Raw genomic sequence first — 16483 nt, forward strand, 5'->3', positions numbered from 1 at the left:
AACTCAGGCTGCCTGACTTCATATATTTGTGCAGTTATGTGAAATGGTACAGACATATCAAAACTGCAGAAAGACTTGTATTTATAGTAGAGTACAATTTCCTTGTACATATATATGGTCATAAGCACCGTCTATAAAGAAATCTTGGAATTCTTATACCGATTAGTCTACTAATAATAAATAACTATCAAGTAGCTCCTAAAACCAGCCATGACCCACTAAACCCAAACTGTTTAAGTCCCCACCCTACGTCCCGCAAACCCAACAGTGGAGGCCCCACCATTTTATCCCGATGTCAATCTAATCTCGAACACCACCACAACCACCACCACCACCACAACACCACAAAACCCAAACATGCCCACAAAACAATGACCCAACCACCACCCCCGACAAGCCTAACAGACCCCAACATGCGCCCCCAACTAACCCCGACCATCCTGACAACCCTCTTCACCTCCCTCACCCGTCCCGCGACAAGATGGACCCTCCACCGCACCCTCAAAAGCGACAACCCGCTCGACATAAACGGCGACCTCCACGGCACAGCAACCTTCACGCCGCTCCCCACCTCCAACCCAAATACAAATAGCGATGCGCAAAGCCTACAACCACCAACCATAACACCAAAAGACCTCCTCTACCACGAGGAAGGCGAAATGCCCGGCCCGCCAGGTCTACGCGCGAATCTCGGCGTTGGGGTGGGGTTGCGCTTCACGAAGAAATATATCTGGCGGCTGAGTGAGGCGGGGGTTATTAGTGTTTGGTTTGCGAAGGTGGGGACCGGTGAGGATGCGCCGGATTATCTGTTCCATGAGTTTGAGTTTCGCGAGGAGGGTCAGGGTCAAGGTGAGGGTGATAAGGAGACGTTTGTGGATGCGCCTGTGCCTCCGCTGGTGGATGGGGAGGAGACGGTAGTTTTCAAGGCCAGGGGGAATCATCTTTGTATTAATGATATGTATCGGACTGCTTATGCTTTTCGGGTGAGGGGCGAGGGGGAGGTGGTTAGTTGGGCTAGTCGGCATGTTGTCAAGGGGCCGAAGAAGGATCAGGATATTGTGAATCTTTATCGAATGGGTTGAGGGGTTGTGTTTCTATGAGTTGGTTGTGTGCTGGTCTTATACAAGGGTGGAGTTGTGGATAGAGGTGATTTGCGATTGTGGTCAGGGTTTTTGGGGATAGACTACCGTGCGTAAATAATATACACTATTATACAAGTAGTACGTAGTAGATGTGACGGTATGCCTGGCTTTCAATTTCTATCGCTGATTTCCCCAGACTATCATGCCCCATTTCTCTTATCCATGATAGTCTTCAAGATAATCTCACAGTTAGCCGAAGGGTCAACGCTCTGTTCAATTCCCTCGAGTGTGACATTGATCATCTTTGCCCCTGGGGCATACAAAGGCCAGTTAGATGTCCTGTTATCCTGTTTTGACTTTCCTGTAGTAAACTTTACGACCTCTGACTGAAATTGTCTGGCGAGAGAAACATTTACAGGAACAGGCAATTCAGCACCGGATCTGTAGAAATAGTCTGTAGCCATCAGTATGTTTACCACATAAAGTAATCAGAGGAGAACACATACAGAACGAATCCAATCCATGTATAGCGGGCGGCACCGAAAATAGATACCGTTGGGTTCTATTTCCATAAGCCTTTGCAACAGCTCTCGCATTGCAAGCAAACACTGCATCAGTCGTCCAAGAGTTTGCAGCCAGTTGAATCTGCGAATCTGGAAAGGGATACATGTCCCGGATATGTCCAACGGTGGCATTAGTAGCTTCTGGGACCAGGCGTCGGACCAACGTGGCAAAGTCTTCGTACGTGCTGACATCTGTAGTCATCCCAAATCCCTCTGCTGCCATGTTCCCAGACATTACCGCTTTGATATTCTTGTGATATCGGCCTTGTTGGAGCATAACGGGAACTGCATCGAGTAAGTACTTCCCATCTGGGAACGGGCCGATACCAATTCCAGGACCCAGGGTCCCTCCTCCCGAGGCTCCAGGGAGGTTTAGAGCTTTTTTATTTATGGTAGCTAGGGCGGGTGGCGGTGCATTTCTAAGACAGGCGAGGGATGAGCAGTTCCCAGTTTGTAGTACTTGATCATAAACCTCTTGGCGACGCTCTGTTACGTTCCTTCTCGGCATGAGAGCAGGGGATGACAGAAATGCCTTTGGTCAGTCAGTAGGCGTTATCAATATTCAAAACAGGAAGAACGCTTACTTTCTGGAAAGGAAGAGTACCATTTCCACCATTCCCTACAAGCATCATGGCAATCATAGCCGCACCCGCGCTCTGCCCCCCGACAGTGATATTGGCAGGATCACCACCAAACCGAGAGATGTACTTCTTTGTCCACTCCAGCGCCGCAATACCATCATGGAGCCCCACATTGGCATCCATATCTTCGTGCGCAGAGGATACCCACCCATACAACCCCATCCTGTAAATATGATCAACAATGCTCATAGTAAGTACGGAAAGGGAAACAAACCGGTAATTACTCGCCACAAAGATAAACCGATCGTCCCTTCCCTTGGTCGACTCCATGAGACCAAACCCATCCCCGAACATGTCTTTACTTCCAAATGCAAACGCACTCCCGTGCAGCCAGTGCATAACCGGCACATTGTCCCCCTCGCGCACACCCTCCGGCACCCACACATTCAGGAAAAGACAATCCTCCTGCCCCCAGGAGGTCCCATTTATCCCCGGAAACGGAGCCTGCGGATGCACAGTACTGACGCAGTCACTTGTTGTGAGTCGATCTCGACCATCCTGGATGCCGTTCTCATGGGACGGGGGAGTGACTGGTTTACGAAAGCGGAGGTTGCCGGTGGGTGGCTGCGCAAAGCGGATGTTGTTGTATAGGCCGATTTTGGCACCTGATTCGGTAGTGTTGATGAACGTTGGGGTGTGGATAGCATAGCCTAGGTCTATCTTGGGGAAGGTTTGGCCGGTGATGGCGGGGAGGAGGGAGGATATTGTGATCAGAAACAAGAGTAGATTTGGATACATTGTAGTGGTATACACGTGTTCGATGTTGGTTCTCCTGAAGTTGTATACATTGCGGGGAGGCTGGAGATTTTGTGGTATTGGAGTTGCTGTTTTATAGTTCAATCTCCATGGCCGTTTCCCAGATAAGTGTGGCTCGTACTCGTTTGATATGAACAGAGTGGATCCTCGTATTTATGGAGGCGCATACTAGGTTCGGTTGATCGACATCAGTCATGCTTATTCGACAAGCTGACATTAGGTTTGATCACAAACGGAAAGTTCGTATCGGGCCACAGATTCATGGTGTGCAGTGGAGTAGTTCAACAACTTCTTGCCCAAGTAACAAGCAACCTTTTCTATTGGGCGGGGCACTATGACACCATGACACATAAGGCAAAGGAAACAATCCTGAAGGAGCAAGCACTGAGTTTTACCTCTCAATTCAGGCAAAAGCGCAGCCACTGGGAGTAAAAGCATGTGCAATCTAGGCAGCTTGCATGAGTGGAAGGCGCGTTGGCCTTGAGTGTAATCCAAACGATACGTGCAACAAAGTCATACGCTTAACTGAGGTGTCCCATCTCCTTAGAATTCTGGGCATATGATATCCAGGGTATGTGCTAAGTAGGCTGCCATTTTCAAGCTACAGCTTTACCCCATTCTTCTTATTCTTTTCATGTAGTCGTTTTTCTGTTTTTAGTTCAGGGTATGGGTAAGAGTCTCGACCTATATACACCGAAGTAGATGGCATTCATAAAGCAGAGTTCTAAGTGTCTCTGAAGAGTGACTGGGTGTTCTTTAACACACTTAGGCAATCCCCTAGTTCTGACCACCCTGACCGTACATAGACATTATTATTGCAAAACTTACTCCGTCAGGGACACGTACTAATGCTTACGTAGGTGGCTTAAAGCAAGCGAGAAGAAATAAGGAGCCGTAGTCAAAGTAAATGACAGGAACCCCCGACCTTACATAATTCCATGAGTCTCTTCTATAGATTTCCTGAGGAGGTGAGATGCTTCAATGACTTGACTAGCTATCTTTCACAATATTCAGGTTCAAGGTCGTCATGCAAGTTCTACATAATTGAGTTAGCGTGGTGCCCTTTGGATCAAAATCGACCACCATGGATGTACGGGGTAATTGAGGCCGAGAGTCCAGGATTAGACGGAATTAGAATAATTAAGAAGTACAAAGCATGTAAAAGTACACAATGAATAAGAAGCGTAACCAATCCCGGGCAAGATGATATCTTCCCCTCATTTTTCCCAAGAAGCGGGGCAGCCACATCAGTGGACATATAAAGGAAATAACTCAAGGAATCCCTTTGGGTAATTCGTCCTCTTGTAAACAGTCCGACTGACTGCAATCGGAAGATTGAAATGCCTCGAGTAGCTATTGTCACCGGCTCAGCGCGTGGGATGTAAGTAATGCCCTCCTGGTACCTGTACCAGTACGATCAGTGTTGAATGTATACCAGTGGAAAGGCGATAGCCTCCGTCTTGCAAGAGATGGCTATTCAATTTGCATTAACGATATTCCCGGTGCAAAAGATGAAATCGCTGCAGTAGTTGATGAAATAAATGCCACGAGCACTCAAGACGTGACCTCTTCTCCTCGCCCCCGGGCGATCGGTATAGCTGCTGACGTGACCTCATCTTCCGCGGTGGAAGAGATGGTTCGAGAAACAGTGGAAAAGCTTGGTCCGTTGACCCTGATGGTCGCGAATGCAGGCATCGCGCAAATAAAACACCTTCTCAACGTCACTGAGGCCGATATCGACGAGGTATTCTCGGTAAATTTTAAGGGCGTGTTCAACTGTTACACCCATGCGGCTCGCCAGATGATCACGCAGGGTGATCCGAAATCTGCTGCCGGGGTTGGCGTGTACAAGATCGTAGGGGCCGCGTCCATCGTCGCATTCAAAGCGTTTGCAGCGCTGGGGATCTATTCGGCCAGTAAGTGGGCGGTTCGGGGATTGACGCAGGCGATGGCGTCGGAGATGGCACCACACAAGATTACGGTCAACGCATATGCGCCAGGGGTGGTGGGAACAGCCATGTGGGATAAGATTGACGAGGAGTTGGGCACAATCGAGGGCCGATCGAGGGGGGAAACGCGAGAGTTGTATTCAAATAAGGCGGCTTTGGGGCGGACGAGTGAGCCGGAGGATGTGGCTGGGTTAGTTGGAGGGTTCCTGGCGAGTCAGGACTCGGATTTTGTGACTGGGCAGACCATGCTGGTGGATGGTGGCATAGTCTTTACCTAGAGCTCCTTGTATTGTTATGATTTTCTCACAGCTCATACTCGCTTTTTCTGCATCCTATGTGATCGGACCCCAACAGTGAATAAATGCTGGGCAACTGGGCAACCCCATTAACCAGCGCACCAAATCGCAAAGGGAAAAAGATATGATGCGTATAGCAATATCAGAACAATGCCTGTACTACTGGCGGTATGTATACATGTATATCATGAGCCAATACACAGTCTAATTATAGCCAAGGCAGCTAGGTACTAACTACTACTAAGTAGTAGCAGTAGACTATTATTAGCTACTAGGTAGGCTACCCCGCATTATATGCCCGGTCACTCGCTAAAAAACACATCTTTTCGCTTATTATCTTCCAAACTTCGAATTCGTACAAATGAATTTCCAGTGTGAAGCACTTGATGGAAAACAAAAACAAATCCGACCACTTACCATCCTCACTGATAGGAATTGTTCCCTCAATATTGTATCCCTCGACAAATAGTAAATAATATCATAGCTATAGATTTTGCGTTATATCCGAGCTTATTTCGCCCACCTCTTGTGCTTTCGCTCATTTTCTATGTTGTAACGCCGATCAAAAAGTTGCTTGATGAAGCTCCATCTGGCCGTCTTCATGTTGACCTCCTTGCTTTAGTTTGCTCCTGGTACCCTTATGTTATCCAAATTGCCTCTCTTCAACCTGCCACGGGAGGCTGGGGTCACAAAACGCCCGAAGAACGCCAACAGTAACGAGGGAGACTGATGTTGAACTACTGCGTACAGTATGGATCCATCTCACATTATCGAAATTTTCGTAGTCCTCCCTGCGAGCGTATATTCCCATAAAATGCGACCAGAGAAAGCAGCCCACGCGTTGTCACAAGTTAGCCATGAACCGGTAATGTATCACAGCTCTCCCCATTCCCAGCTCAGAACTACCCAGGGCTTTGAAACTCCGCGAAGGGCGTGATCTAAGGAATTAGAACCTCCACTGGCTCATCAGAATAACCAAAACCACATATGGCGTCAGCGCTACCGCCACGATCACGCCGAACAAACACAAGAGTTGGCGCTTAAAGTTGCGTGACCACCAACGCTGGGAGCCTCCTGGGTGGATAGTGTTGCGGGGGTCAGATTCTAACCCTGGGAACTCGGTTGCCTCAAAGGCGGCTTCTTCGTCGTAAGCGGTATCTGAGTAGGAGGCAGGCGTTTCTGAATATGGAGGTGGAGGGGGAAGTTCCTGGGAAGTATTAAAATGGGTTATTGGGATGGGGTGGGGGCCAATTTACTTTTAATTGGATCATGGTGCGCGACCGATTCTGGAGGAGAGGTTCCGAGGGAAAGGTGCTATGGGTCAGCACTATGGGAAGAAGGTGATTATATACTCCGGAGTAGATTAGTACTAGTTATGCAGGGATGTTCTGATTACACAGTCGGATTGCGCGGGTACAGCCTCGTGATTGAGGCTGTGGGGTTTCAGGGGAACAACATTCCTGGGTAGAATCGTTATTGAACCAACTGACATACATTCTCGTAGATCTTAGATAATATTAACATGCTATGTCATTTTGCACTGGTTGTACTTGGCCTTCTTGTGATATTATGCAGCAAAATAGTTCAGTGTGTACCAAGGTGGTTTGTTCAATGCAAATGAGTAGCGCTGGTTGAGACCAGGAATATCAAGACTTCGCCGATGTATGTATTAATGTAGCTCGAACGGCCTTTATAACTTGAAAGAGGCACCCTCTTGTCATTGCGAAATTAGTGCAGAACCCTTAAATTAGTACCACAACCAGAACTTGGCAGAAGCAGAAATCGCAACTTCCGGCATCCGAGCAGTGAAGACCCACCTTTTGGGGCGGGAACTTCCGTCACCAGCTTTAAGCCTTATGCCTTACTACGATGGCCTGGCCTCAGGGTAAAGAAAGACCCGGCAACGTCTGTACATTCTGGGGTAGCACGTGCTCCAGGTACAACCCCTTTTAAATTGTAATTGACAAAAGACGCGAAACACTGTCGGCAATTCTATACACGCTAAATTACTGGAGAGTCCGGAGAAATTCACCAAATCATCCACCCACGTGGGCAATTCAACCAACAAGATCAGTCTATAGTACAACACGATGGCACTAATCGCGTATAGCTATACTGGTGCGGGACATGGCCCGTCCTCCGCACATCAAGGTGGGACATTATGGCTTTTTGGACAACAGAGATGGCTACCCACGTGCCTCTATACCAAGAACCAACTGGTGATTCAGGCCCTAATGAAGTTTTCAACCAAATAAAAAACAATTATCTGCGGTTGCTCAATACCAGCCTCTCGGGAAACCCGGCATCCATGTCTACCAACGAGTCAAACATGGCGTCTATAAAGCCTGCTTGTCTGGAGATGTTTGCAAATAGTTCACAATTGTGCCTACTATTGTTTCCCTGCTTTTGTGTCGGGTGAAACCAGCCTCTCGACGCTTCACCATGAAGGACATGCTTTTTGCACTCCCTCTGATTACTGCCTCTTGGGTGGGTGTTACTGCGGCTAGTTCAGATAGAGCCACTGGCACGACACAGCCAAATTGGTTCCAGACGTCTCCTCAGAGTTATCAAGGTTGGTTTTGGAGTCGGGTTTGGATCCTATAGAGTCTTTGGCTAAGAATCCCAGGTCCAACTGCCACCGGCTCTGCGCCTTTCCTCGCCGAAAAGAACCCAGCTTTCTCCAGCGATGGGGCGTATATTGCCAATGATCCTTTAGTGACAAATCAACCTATTTCGGGAGCGCACAGGCGCAACATCTTCCACCATGCTGGTAACCTGAGGTAGGTAACTGCAAAAGTGAATGTCAACGAGTGATACGAAACATCAACATCTCACAGTACTATAGTCCGTATTTCTCTTCGGAAGATGGCTTTGGGGTTGACGAATATCCCCTTCCGGCTGGGGCAAATATCACCCAGATGCATATGCTTCATAGACACGGTTCCCGATACCCTTCTTCGTCGGAGGGGTTTCCATCCTGGGCTGAGGGGATCAAGAACTCTACCACTGCCGGTAACCGGTTTAAGGGCGCTCTATCATTCCTCAATGACTGGAGCTATGGCCTTGGGGCTGAGATCCTTGTTCCGAAGGGTCGCCAAGAGCTGTTTGATAGTGGTGTCTTGAATTATTACAACTATGGGCATCTTTACAACGAAAGTCTTGACCACAAGCTAGTGGCACGCACCACGACACAGGATCGCATGCTGAAATCGGCAGAAAACTTTCTTGCTGGCTTCTTCGGCCTGGATTGGACTAACAAGGCCAATCTACTAGCAATGATTGAAAGTGTGGGGTTCAATAACTCTCTTGCTCCATATTCCTGCACCAATGCTATGACCGTCATGGCCAACCCATCAATCTATGAACCCATGTATCAATGGATCGACATATACCTCAAGGAGCGTACTACGGTTCTGAAAGAGCTTTCCGGGTCCTATAACTGGACCGCTACTGATTCGCATAATGCTCAGGCTCTCTGCGTATACGAGACGATTAGCTTTGGCTACAGCCAATTCTGCCAGCTCTTCACTTATAAGGAGTTTGAACACTTCAGCTACGCATATGATCTTATGTTTACCTCCATGTTTGGATTTCAGAACCCAGCCGGCCGCGCCCAGGGAATCGCGTGGGTCGAGGAGTTCCTCGCCCGAGTGGAAGGCCACGTTCTACAGACAACCGGCACAAATGCCAACATGACTCTGGACACGAACCCAGTGACGTTTCCGGCGGACCAAAATCTCTACTTTGACTTCACACATGATGCCGATGTCTTCGCGACCCTTACGGCATTCGGATTCAGACAATTCGCCCAGTTTTTGCCTCCAACAGGCCCGCCAAAGAATCAGCAGTTTTCCACCAGCAAGGTTGTTCCTTTTGCTGGCCGCACAAACATTGAGATTATAAGGGCGCCTCATAAGGTATCAACGCAGCGATCCCGAAACGAAACACACGGCGTCTATGTGAAAGACACGAAGGACACATATTATATTCATTTCCTTCAAAATCAGCGAACACTTCCTCTCCACGCCAGCTTCCCGGAGTGTGAATATCGAGATGATGGATGGTGTGAGCTTGACACATTCTTGAAGGTACAAAAAAGAGCTTGGAGCGATCCCAGTTTGAGTATGCGTGCTTCGGAAACTGGAGTACTCCAGCTTATGGGGACGTTACAGACGGAGTGCCTCCGCGAGGCTAAGGATGTCTTTCATTGATTTTTCATGTTATATACTGTATTACAAAAAGGTAGATAGAGATATAAGGGCAGATCAGGGGGGAAGCATACATGCAGGTAGAAAGAAAAGTTGAATCTCTTGTGAGGTGAGGCGGGTTGTTGATATAAGCAGAATTACAAATGGGGAGCCATAGCAAAGAGATTTTAACATGTGTTAGGGAAATCAGGATCAGATTTTACACAGTTAAAGTTCTATTTAAAAATAATTTTGCAAAGCGGATGGAGTTCATATTGCTCCAATCGATTCTTTCCTTTGAGTAAGGTAGAACACGAGTCCAATATTTTAGGACTTCGAAAGTCCTGTTCATTTCACTACTAAGGTATCCACCAATAGCCAAGCTATTAACGATTATGCATACTAATTCATTAAACGGTGCTTAACAGCTCTATGTGAAATCATGATAATTATAGAAGCAGTTGATTGGCTGTGGCCTCGTATTAGACCGAAAACTGGTTGCCTGCCATCGTCATAATCGAGACCTTCAACAATTCACGACGACATTGAAACTGAACTCAAGACAAGACAGTAGATAGTCGCTCAACACAAGCATGGAATATTCATTTCAGTCGGCACGTTTCCAGACAGGTGTTTCGTCACACCCTTCATTTTCCATATCAGCGCCCATTTCTAGAGTTCGGATAGAGCAGCATCGGATCAAACGACCTCATACAAAATCGCGTCATGGGTGCTTCAACTGCAAGGCCCGAAGAGTCAAAGTAACTAATAACTGCCTCAATGTATTGGGAAACTGCGGGACTGACAGACCTACCAGTGTCAAGAAACGCAGCCTCACCCCTGTGCCAACTGCATCGGCCGGAACATGCGGTGTATATACCCTTCAAATGAACTGTTACTGCGTCGTCGACATGTCAGTCCGCAAGGTGGCCGCCATAGGCAACTGCTGCCAAGGAGCCACCAATCTTCGTCAAGCTGCACTATAACGCCATCATTTTCAACAGAGTCAGCAGTGGCATTAAGCTCACAGCACCGTGTACTGCCTCATACCTTCACTGCGGATGACTTACGGTCCTTTCACCACTTCCTGATAGCGGCATATCCGTATCTCCCTTTTGGGAGTGAGGAACTATGGAAGACGAGTCTCCCGGCTTCTGCGCACAAGGTTCGCTTCCCACCAGAGGCCTATTTCTGTAATACAAAGCGGAGTGAATTCTGACACCAACAGTGTCCCCACCTAATGCATGCAATCCTATGTCTAGGAGCCACCCATCTCTCCCTAGTCATACCCGATGGAAGTAGATATAAAACGCTAGCCGTCACACACCAAGGCCAAGCCCTGAGAATGCTCGGCAACGAGCTATCCAAAGGCGACCAATGCAGCAAAACCGAGCTGGACATAATGCTAGCCACAGTATACGCGCTCACATTCCAAGCCCACTATATGGCCGACGGGCTAGTCGACTTCGCCATCATGGTCCGAGGCTGCAGCATCATAACCCGGCGGATCCTGAACAGACACAAAGGAAGCGACATGTTTAAGTTGCTCACGTCAGATGCCATCCTTACTAACACTCTACCGCGCATTCCTCCCACGCCATACACCGACACTGAGAATCTCAATACATCAATCGAAACCATACAAAGCATCGAGCCATTGTTGGCGTGTGAAAGCCACCACAATGCCTACACAGCGCTGTTCAACACGTACAACGCATTGAAGCGCTCGGCGCGCGATGGCTTCGTCGCTTTTACGGATTTCTATGATGACTGGGGGCGAATGAGTAACCAGGAGTTTATGGAATTCCTCGATCCCGGGAATTATGTCGCGCGTCTTCTGTTTGTGCATTTTGTGGTCGCTTCCATTATGCTGCGGCCGGTGTTGCGGGCTCTGAAGGAACCAAGGCTGTTGGCGTTTCCGAAGGAGGAACTGCCGCTACTGCAGAGGGGTCTTGATATCTATGAGTGCTTGCCTTCTGAGGTCCGTGGGTTGGTGGAGTGGCAGTATCGCTATATCACCTTGGATAAAGCTTTGCTTGAAAGTTCGAGCTCGAGGTCTGAGGAGGAAACATCTGAATTAAGTACGGTATAGAATGTGACTTATATGAATTCACCTTGAAATCCATGCCATTGGAAAGAATATAGCACAGAACAAACTCAAGCAAAGGAGGAAAAAAAATCTAGCAAAACAGCAATGACTCTAAAGCTACCAAAATCTCAAACAAACATGACACAATCTAACAACATCACCACCATCTACACCCACAGCTACTTCGACCTCGCCCCAAGTCCAGCAGGAAGCCACCTCGCGGGATGATACCACCCCAGAACCATCATGGCCATCAACATCGGCACGGCCTCGAGGACATACAACGGCCACTCATGAGTCCAGGTGTAGGTATCCATACCCATCGAGAACTCAATAACGCGATAGATCAGTCGAATCTAGCACGCAATAGACACTGTTAGCAACCAACAAACAATTCGAAAAGGAAAAATGAAAAAAAGAAGTATACGAACCGTAATAAAAAACCCAGCCTCATAAATCCCATTCAAAACCGACCTCACTCCAGACTCAAGCTCCCCGCCTCCCCTAGCCCTAGGAGACCACCTATCGAACCAAACCACGACAACCAGAAAAAACGCAAACGTAACCAGCTGCAACACCAGCCCAGCAATAAGAACCCCAACGCCAACGTCCTTTTCTTTCCCCGCCCAATCATTCGACGAAGCAATCCCGCTGCCAGCTGCCTGAGTCAGAAAACTGATAACATCTGACGTGACAAAGACCCGGGGGATCCAAGACGGCGAGAACCTCCCGAACAGCAGTACCGGGTCCTTCGTCTCTATATCAGGGCTGGGGACAGCACGACCGCCGGACCGGATCAAGCGTCCGATGAGGATGTAGAGGCTGGCGCAGACGAGGACAGGGGCGATCACGATGAGGGTTGCGGAGGTGGCGTAGAGGCCGATGTTGTCTGGCTGTTTTACGCTGGCGGCTCGGATGGCGTAGGCGGCTACTTCTGTTGCGGCGCCGATGGCGATGGGGATGAAATAGCTTGTTTGCGGGTGGCGGCCTGCGTAGGGGGCGATGAGGGAGAGGTAGGTGTGGTAGAGTAAGGGGAGGGTGTAGAGGATTGTGAAGAGGATTGAGGCGGCGAGCGATGGGTTGTAGAAGTAGATTGAGTCGCCCATTTTGGGGTTTACTGGGATTTCGTCAAGGAGGTTTTGTATTAGGTGGTAGAAAAGATGTTGTTATTCACGTTCAATTTCTGAAGTACTGCAAGCTCACTCTCGCAGCCTGCGAAGTCCTTTATATCCTATTTCTATAGTATACAAGATATTCATACATCTAAAAAACCCATACCCAACCAACCAATGATATCGCAACAAACCCCAAGCTTCACGATAGGTGGATCTCGTATTCGCACCTCGCATTTTCCTCGTTCTAAGCCTTACCGGGCCCAATCAAGCATTCTAATAGGTTCGTTACATCGTTGCCTGAACCTATCTGTCAAATATATCAGCCAAGAATCCACAGAGAAGAATTGATGAACGGGTAAGCAAATCGCTGGACCACGCTACTCAGTGACCAGGCCACGACGATAAATAAGCTCTCGGTGCGAGCGCGTGTGGAACGAATCCGAGTCTTGGCGAGATTACCGTATTTAGTAAAGGGGATTACAAGGCCTGGAGCGTATAAGGCGTAGATTGAGAGGCTATGCTGAGGTCGTTGTGACTGGGTTTTGTCGGTCTTGATGCCATCCGTGGCTGTGTTCCGGGTTAGGGTTATGGTTTAGTTTGAATGGTTTGTTCGATGGAATAGGAAATCTTAATGGTGGTTAAACATTCAAATGCGTGCAGTATCTATAGGTGGGTTTATATAGTATAGAAGATTTGTTTGTGGATTGCTGCTCTCTAATGATGGCTGCTAAGGGCTTTCTTGGACGATGTTATATGGCTTGAGGAGTTGACTGGCAAGTTTTATCAAACATGGTAGTAGAATACTCCAGTGCCTGTTGACTGGACTTTTCAAAACTGTGCCTCTTGGGGGTCAGATTGCGATATATCAGGCAAGTGAATCTAGATCATAGAGCCAAATGAGTAATGCAGGCTCCTTTCAATTTGTTCAACACACAATACACTGCCCTATGGAGACATGGTGGTCTATGCAGTGCCACAAATATAGAGACAACCCCTTCACTGCGAGTGTGTCAACGTATTGCCGAATGAATCTCAAAAACAGCGAAATTTATCAGGGAATAAAGAGCTTGATTACTTGCTGAAGGCTCATGGAAGAAAGACCAGAAGGATTATGTCTACCATGTAGAACATGAGGCTATCTAGGAAATCCAAATCAATTCAACGGCCCGCCAAGGATCGACGAGATCAACCATACAACGCAGGACTGTGAAAGTAAGCAACAAGAGCATCCCTGGTAAGATAGGTTGCTTGATAAAAGAATATTTAAGTTAGATGGTACTAATATATAAGATGTAGGGTTAAATCTACCCCAACTTTAAATCGTGAGCCTGAAGTTCACCTTGAAACCCCACATTGTTAGCAATTTGGGGGCTAAATGCGAGGATACATACCGTCATTTAGTACTATCTGCACTTGAGCCATGCTTGCGACCGAGTCTACTCATTAGATTAAGCAATATATCGCATTATGTCGTATTGTCCGAGCAGAACTCACTGGCAGATTCGAAGCAGGGCTCATGAGGGTAGAAGTTATTGAGCACAGAAATGCAGAGTGTTGATCGTTTCATTTACTAAAGTCTGACCGAGCACAGCCTCGTCAAGGGATACGATATTTCTCCGCTGCGTTCCCCTCATTTTATGCCATCTCTCATACGCCTCGGTCGCTTCAAGCAACACACCATGAAGCAAGATGATGAATCCCATCAAATGATCGCTTCGCCGCACAGTGACGAAACGCTCGGCCATAGCGACAAAGAAAGCGAGTCGCAATTCCCCTTGAAAGTCCGCCGATCCTTTCGAACGCGAATAACCGACTGGTATTCAGGATGGAGATTCACGCTTGCATTGGCGTCATTTGCGAGCGTCATCGTCCTGGCATTCAATCTCGGTTTTGTCATATGGGCTGCTGTGCACCGTAAGGTGGAGGGGAATCGGGGGACTCTGCACGAGGGAAATTGTGAGAAGGTGCAACATATGAGTACGGGTCTCCATTTCGCCATCAATATCCTCAGTACGAGTCTATTGGGCGCAAGCAATTACTGCATGGTTCGTTGGGGTCTTGTCTCATCTCCCTGCACGACTTGGTTCACTGAGTATCTATACAGCAATGCTTATCCGCACCGACCAGGAAAGATATAGACCGTGCTCACGGTAAGGGTAGATGGGTCGACATAGGTGTGCCCAGTATCCGAAATCTACGACAGGTATCTAAAAGGCGGGCTGTTTTGTGGGTCTGCTTGGTTCTGTCATCTCTGCCACTCCATCTAGTGTAGGCTGCCGTCGCCGACTATTCTGTCAATCCTCAAAGCACTGATACACATCCCAGGTACAACTCTACCATCTTCGCCATTACCTCGGCCAATTCCTACCGGGTGTTTATTGGACCAGAGGGCTTCGACAAACTGGATGTCCAGAATATCACTCTCCACGATGGAGACCCTGCCAGTGACGTCTTACTCCGGTTACATGCCGAAGCGCAGAATGGGACCCTTCAGCGCCTCGATATATCTCAGTGTGTGAATGCGTATGCGACGGACTTCCAGACTTCCTATGGGAGTTTGATAGTTGTGACAAATGATACTGATCAAGCCGGCCAATACCACTCAGTCCAATATCAGGCCACTTTTGTGCCGGTGGAGAATCTCGGAGCTAAAGCTTCTGACCCGTATCAGTGGATTTGTTCATCACAAAGACAGGCAAAAGATCGTACTTGTGGCCAGCTTCTTTCAGACGTAAAGGACCAAGTTTCCAAGAACAATTGGTACGTGTATGGCTACCAAGTCGGATACTGTCTTGCCGAGCGCCCACCGCAACGTTGTAAGCTAGAATACAGCCTCCCACTAGCGATTATCGTGGTTGTATTCAACTTGGTGAAGGCAATCATCATTGGATATACAGCTGCCAATGTGACGACGAAACCTATCTTGACAACAGGAGATGCAGTCGCGTCTTTCATACAGAGACCCGACAATTTTACACGGGGCCACTGTCTCCTCACCAGTGAATCTGTGAAGAAGCGGACCCACCGACCAAGTTACAAGTCGTCGACCTTCAACAGCACGCCAAAGCGATGGCACGCCGCAGTCTCAGGCAAGCGTTACCTCCTTGGACTTGTCTCGTGGGTGTTTCCTTGTGCATCTTTGCATCTCTCCTTAATGTACTGACCCAAAGGATCCAGATATACCCTCGCCATCCTCATCGTCATCTCCCTTTGTGTCTTCGGAGTTTTGACTATAAGGGATACATCGAGCACCTGGACGATGGGCCTCGGCGCCGTCAACGCCCAAACCCTAATCACTGGGACCGATTGGGTAACATCACTCATATCCAACGCCCTTATCGCCAATACGCCCCAACTACTCTTCTCCATGATCTACTTCACCTTCAACGCCATCTTCACTGCCATGACCCTTGCAGCGGAATGGAGCCGATACGCCAACCACCGCAAGGGTCTGCGTGTGTCCGGTACGCCCGAAAACGCCCAACGCAGCAGCTACTTCCTCTCCCTCCCCTACCGCTTCGCGGTCCCAGCGTTGGCCTTCTCCGCCATTCTCCACTGGCTCATCTCGCAGAGTCTGTTCTTGGTTGGGATCGAGTCGTACACCGAGAAATTACAACGGGACCCCACGCGGGACGTTATGACGTGCGGATACTCTCCTCCGGCTATGGTGAGTGCGATCGTTGTGGGGACGGTGATGATGGCCTGGCTGGTCGGGTTCAGTTTCCGGCGGTTGGAGTCCGGGATGCCTGTGGCGGGGAGTTGTACTGGCTATTGCGGCGGCTTGTCATCCTACGTTAAGTCTTAA

The 16483-nt window shown here is 48.5% G+C and overlaps 8 protein-coding genes across 8 annotated transcripts; 5 read left to right on the plus strand and 3 right to left on the minus strand.

The window, feature by feature from the left end:
* Positions 1-371: 371 nt before the first annotated feature.
* Positions 372-1082, plus strand: ANOM_007843 (uncharacterized protein; the record flags this gene model as incomplete). Its single annotated transcript, XM_015553099.1, has 1 exon — positions 372-1082. One exon carries the CDS (start codon positions 372-374, stop codon positions 1080-1082), a length of 711 nt encoding a protein of 236 aa, XP_015404631.1.
* Positions 1083-1282: 200 nt separating this feature from the next.
* Positions 1283-3024, minus strand: ANOM_007844 (putative carboxyl ester lipase, zebrafish; the record flags this gene model as incomplete). The annotated part of the gene is made up of 3 exons (XM_015553100.1): positions 1283-1536; positions 1589-2177; positions 2230-3024. The coding sequence occupies 3 exons, from the start codon at positions 3022-3024 to the stop codon at positions 1283-1285; spliced, it is 1638 nt and encodes a 545-aa protein (XP_015404636.1).
* A 1358-nt stretch (positions 3025-4382) lies between these two features.
* Positions 4383-5269, plus strand: ANOM_007845 (putative short chain type dehydrogenase; the record flags this gene model as incomplete). Its single annotated transcript, XM_015553101.1, has 2 exons — positions 4383-4423; positions 4495-5269. 2 exons carry the CDS (start codon positions 4383-4385, stop codon positions 5267-5269), a joined length of 816 nt encoding a protein of 271 aa, XP_015404637.1.
* Positions 5270-6233: 964 nt separating this feature from the next.
* ANOM_007846 (uncharacterized protein) lies at positions 6234-6558 on the minus strand (the record flags this gene model as incomplete). The annotated part of the gene is made up of 2 exons (XM_015553102.1): positions 6234-6494; positions 6544-6558. 2 exons carry the CDS (start codon positions 6556-6558, stop codon positions 6234-6236), a joined length of 276 nt encoding a protein of 91 aa, XP_015404634.1.
* A 1171-nt stretch (positions 6559-7729) lies between these two features.
* ANOM_007847 (histidine phosphatase family protein) lies at positions 7730-9498 on the plus strand (the record flags this gene model as incomplete). The annotated part of the gene is made up of 3 exons (XM_015553103.1): positions 7730-7859; positions 7914-8067; positions 8133-9498. 3 exons carry the CDS (start codon positions 7730-7732, stop codon positions 9496-9498), a joined length of 1650 nt encoding a protein of 549 aa, XP_015404635.1.
* Positions 9499-10819: 1321 nt separating this feature from the next.
* Positions 10820-11566, plus strand: ANOM_007848 (uncharacterized protein; the record flags this gene model as incomplete). The annotated part of the gene is made up of 1 exon (XM_015553104.1): positions 10820-11566. One exon carries the CDS (start codon positions 10820-10822, stop codon positions 11564-11566), a length of 747 nt encoding a protein of 248 aa, XP_015404641.1.
* A 176-nt stretch (positions 11567-11742) lies between these two features.
* Positions 11743-12669, minus strand: ANOM_007849 (RTA1 domain-containing protein; the record flags this gene model as incomplete). The annotated part of the gene is made up of 2 exons (XM_015553105.1): positions 11743-11919; positions 11995-12669. The coding sequence occupies 2 exons, from the start codon at positions 12667-12669 to the stop codon at positions 11743-11745; spliced, it is 852 nt and encodes a 283-aa protein (XP_015404623.1).
* Positions 12670-14315: 1646 nt separating this feature from the next.
* ANOM_007850 (uncharacterized protein) lies at positions 14316-16483 on the plus strand (the record flags this gene model as incomplete). The annotated part of the gene is made up of 4 exons (XM_015553106.1): positions 14316-14723; positions 14783-14881; positions 14951-15795; positions 15856-16483. 4 exons carry the CDS (start codon positions 14316-14318, stop codon positions 16481-16483), a joined length of 1980 nt encoding a protein of 659 aa, XP_015404640.1.

Source organism: Aspergillus nomiae, assembly GCF_001204775.2.
Source record: "Aspergillus nomiae NRRL 13137 chromosome Unknown contig00251, whole genome shotgun sequence".
NCBI lineage: Eukaryota > Fungi > Ascomycota > Eurotiomycetes > Eurotiales > Aspergillaceae > Aspergillus > Aspergillus nomiae.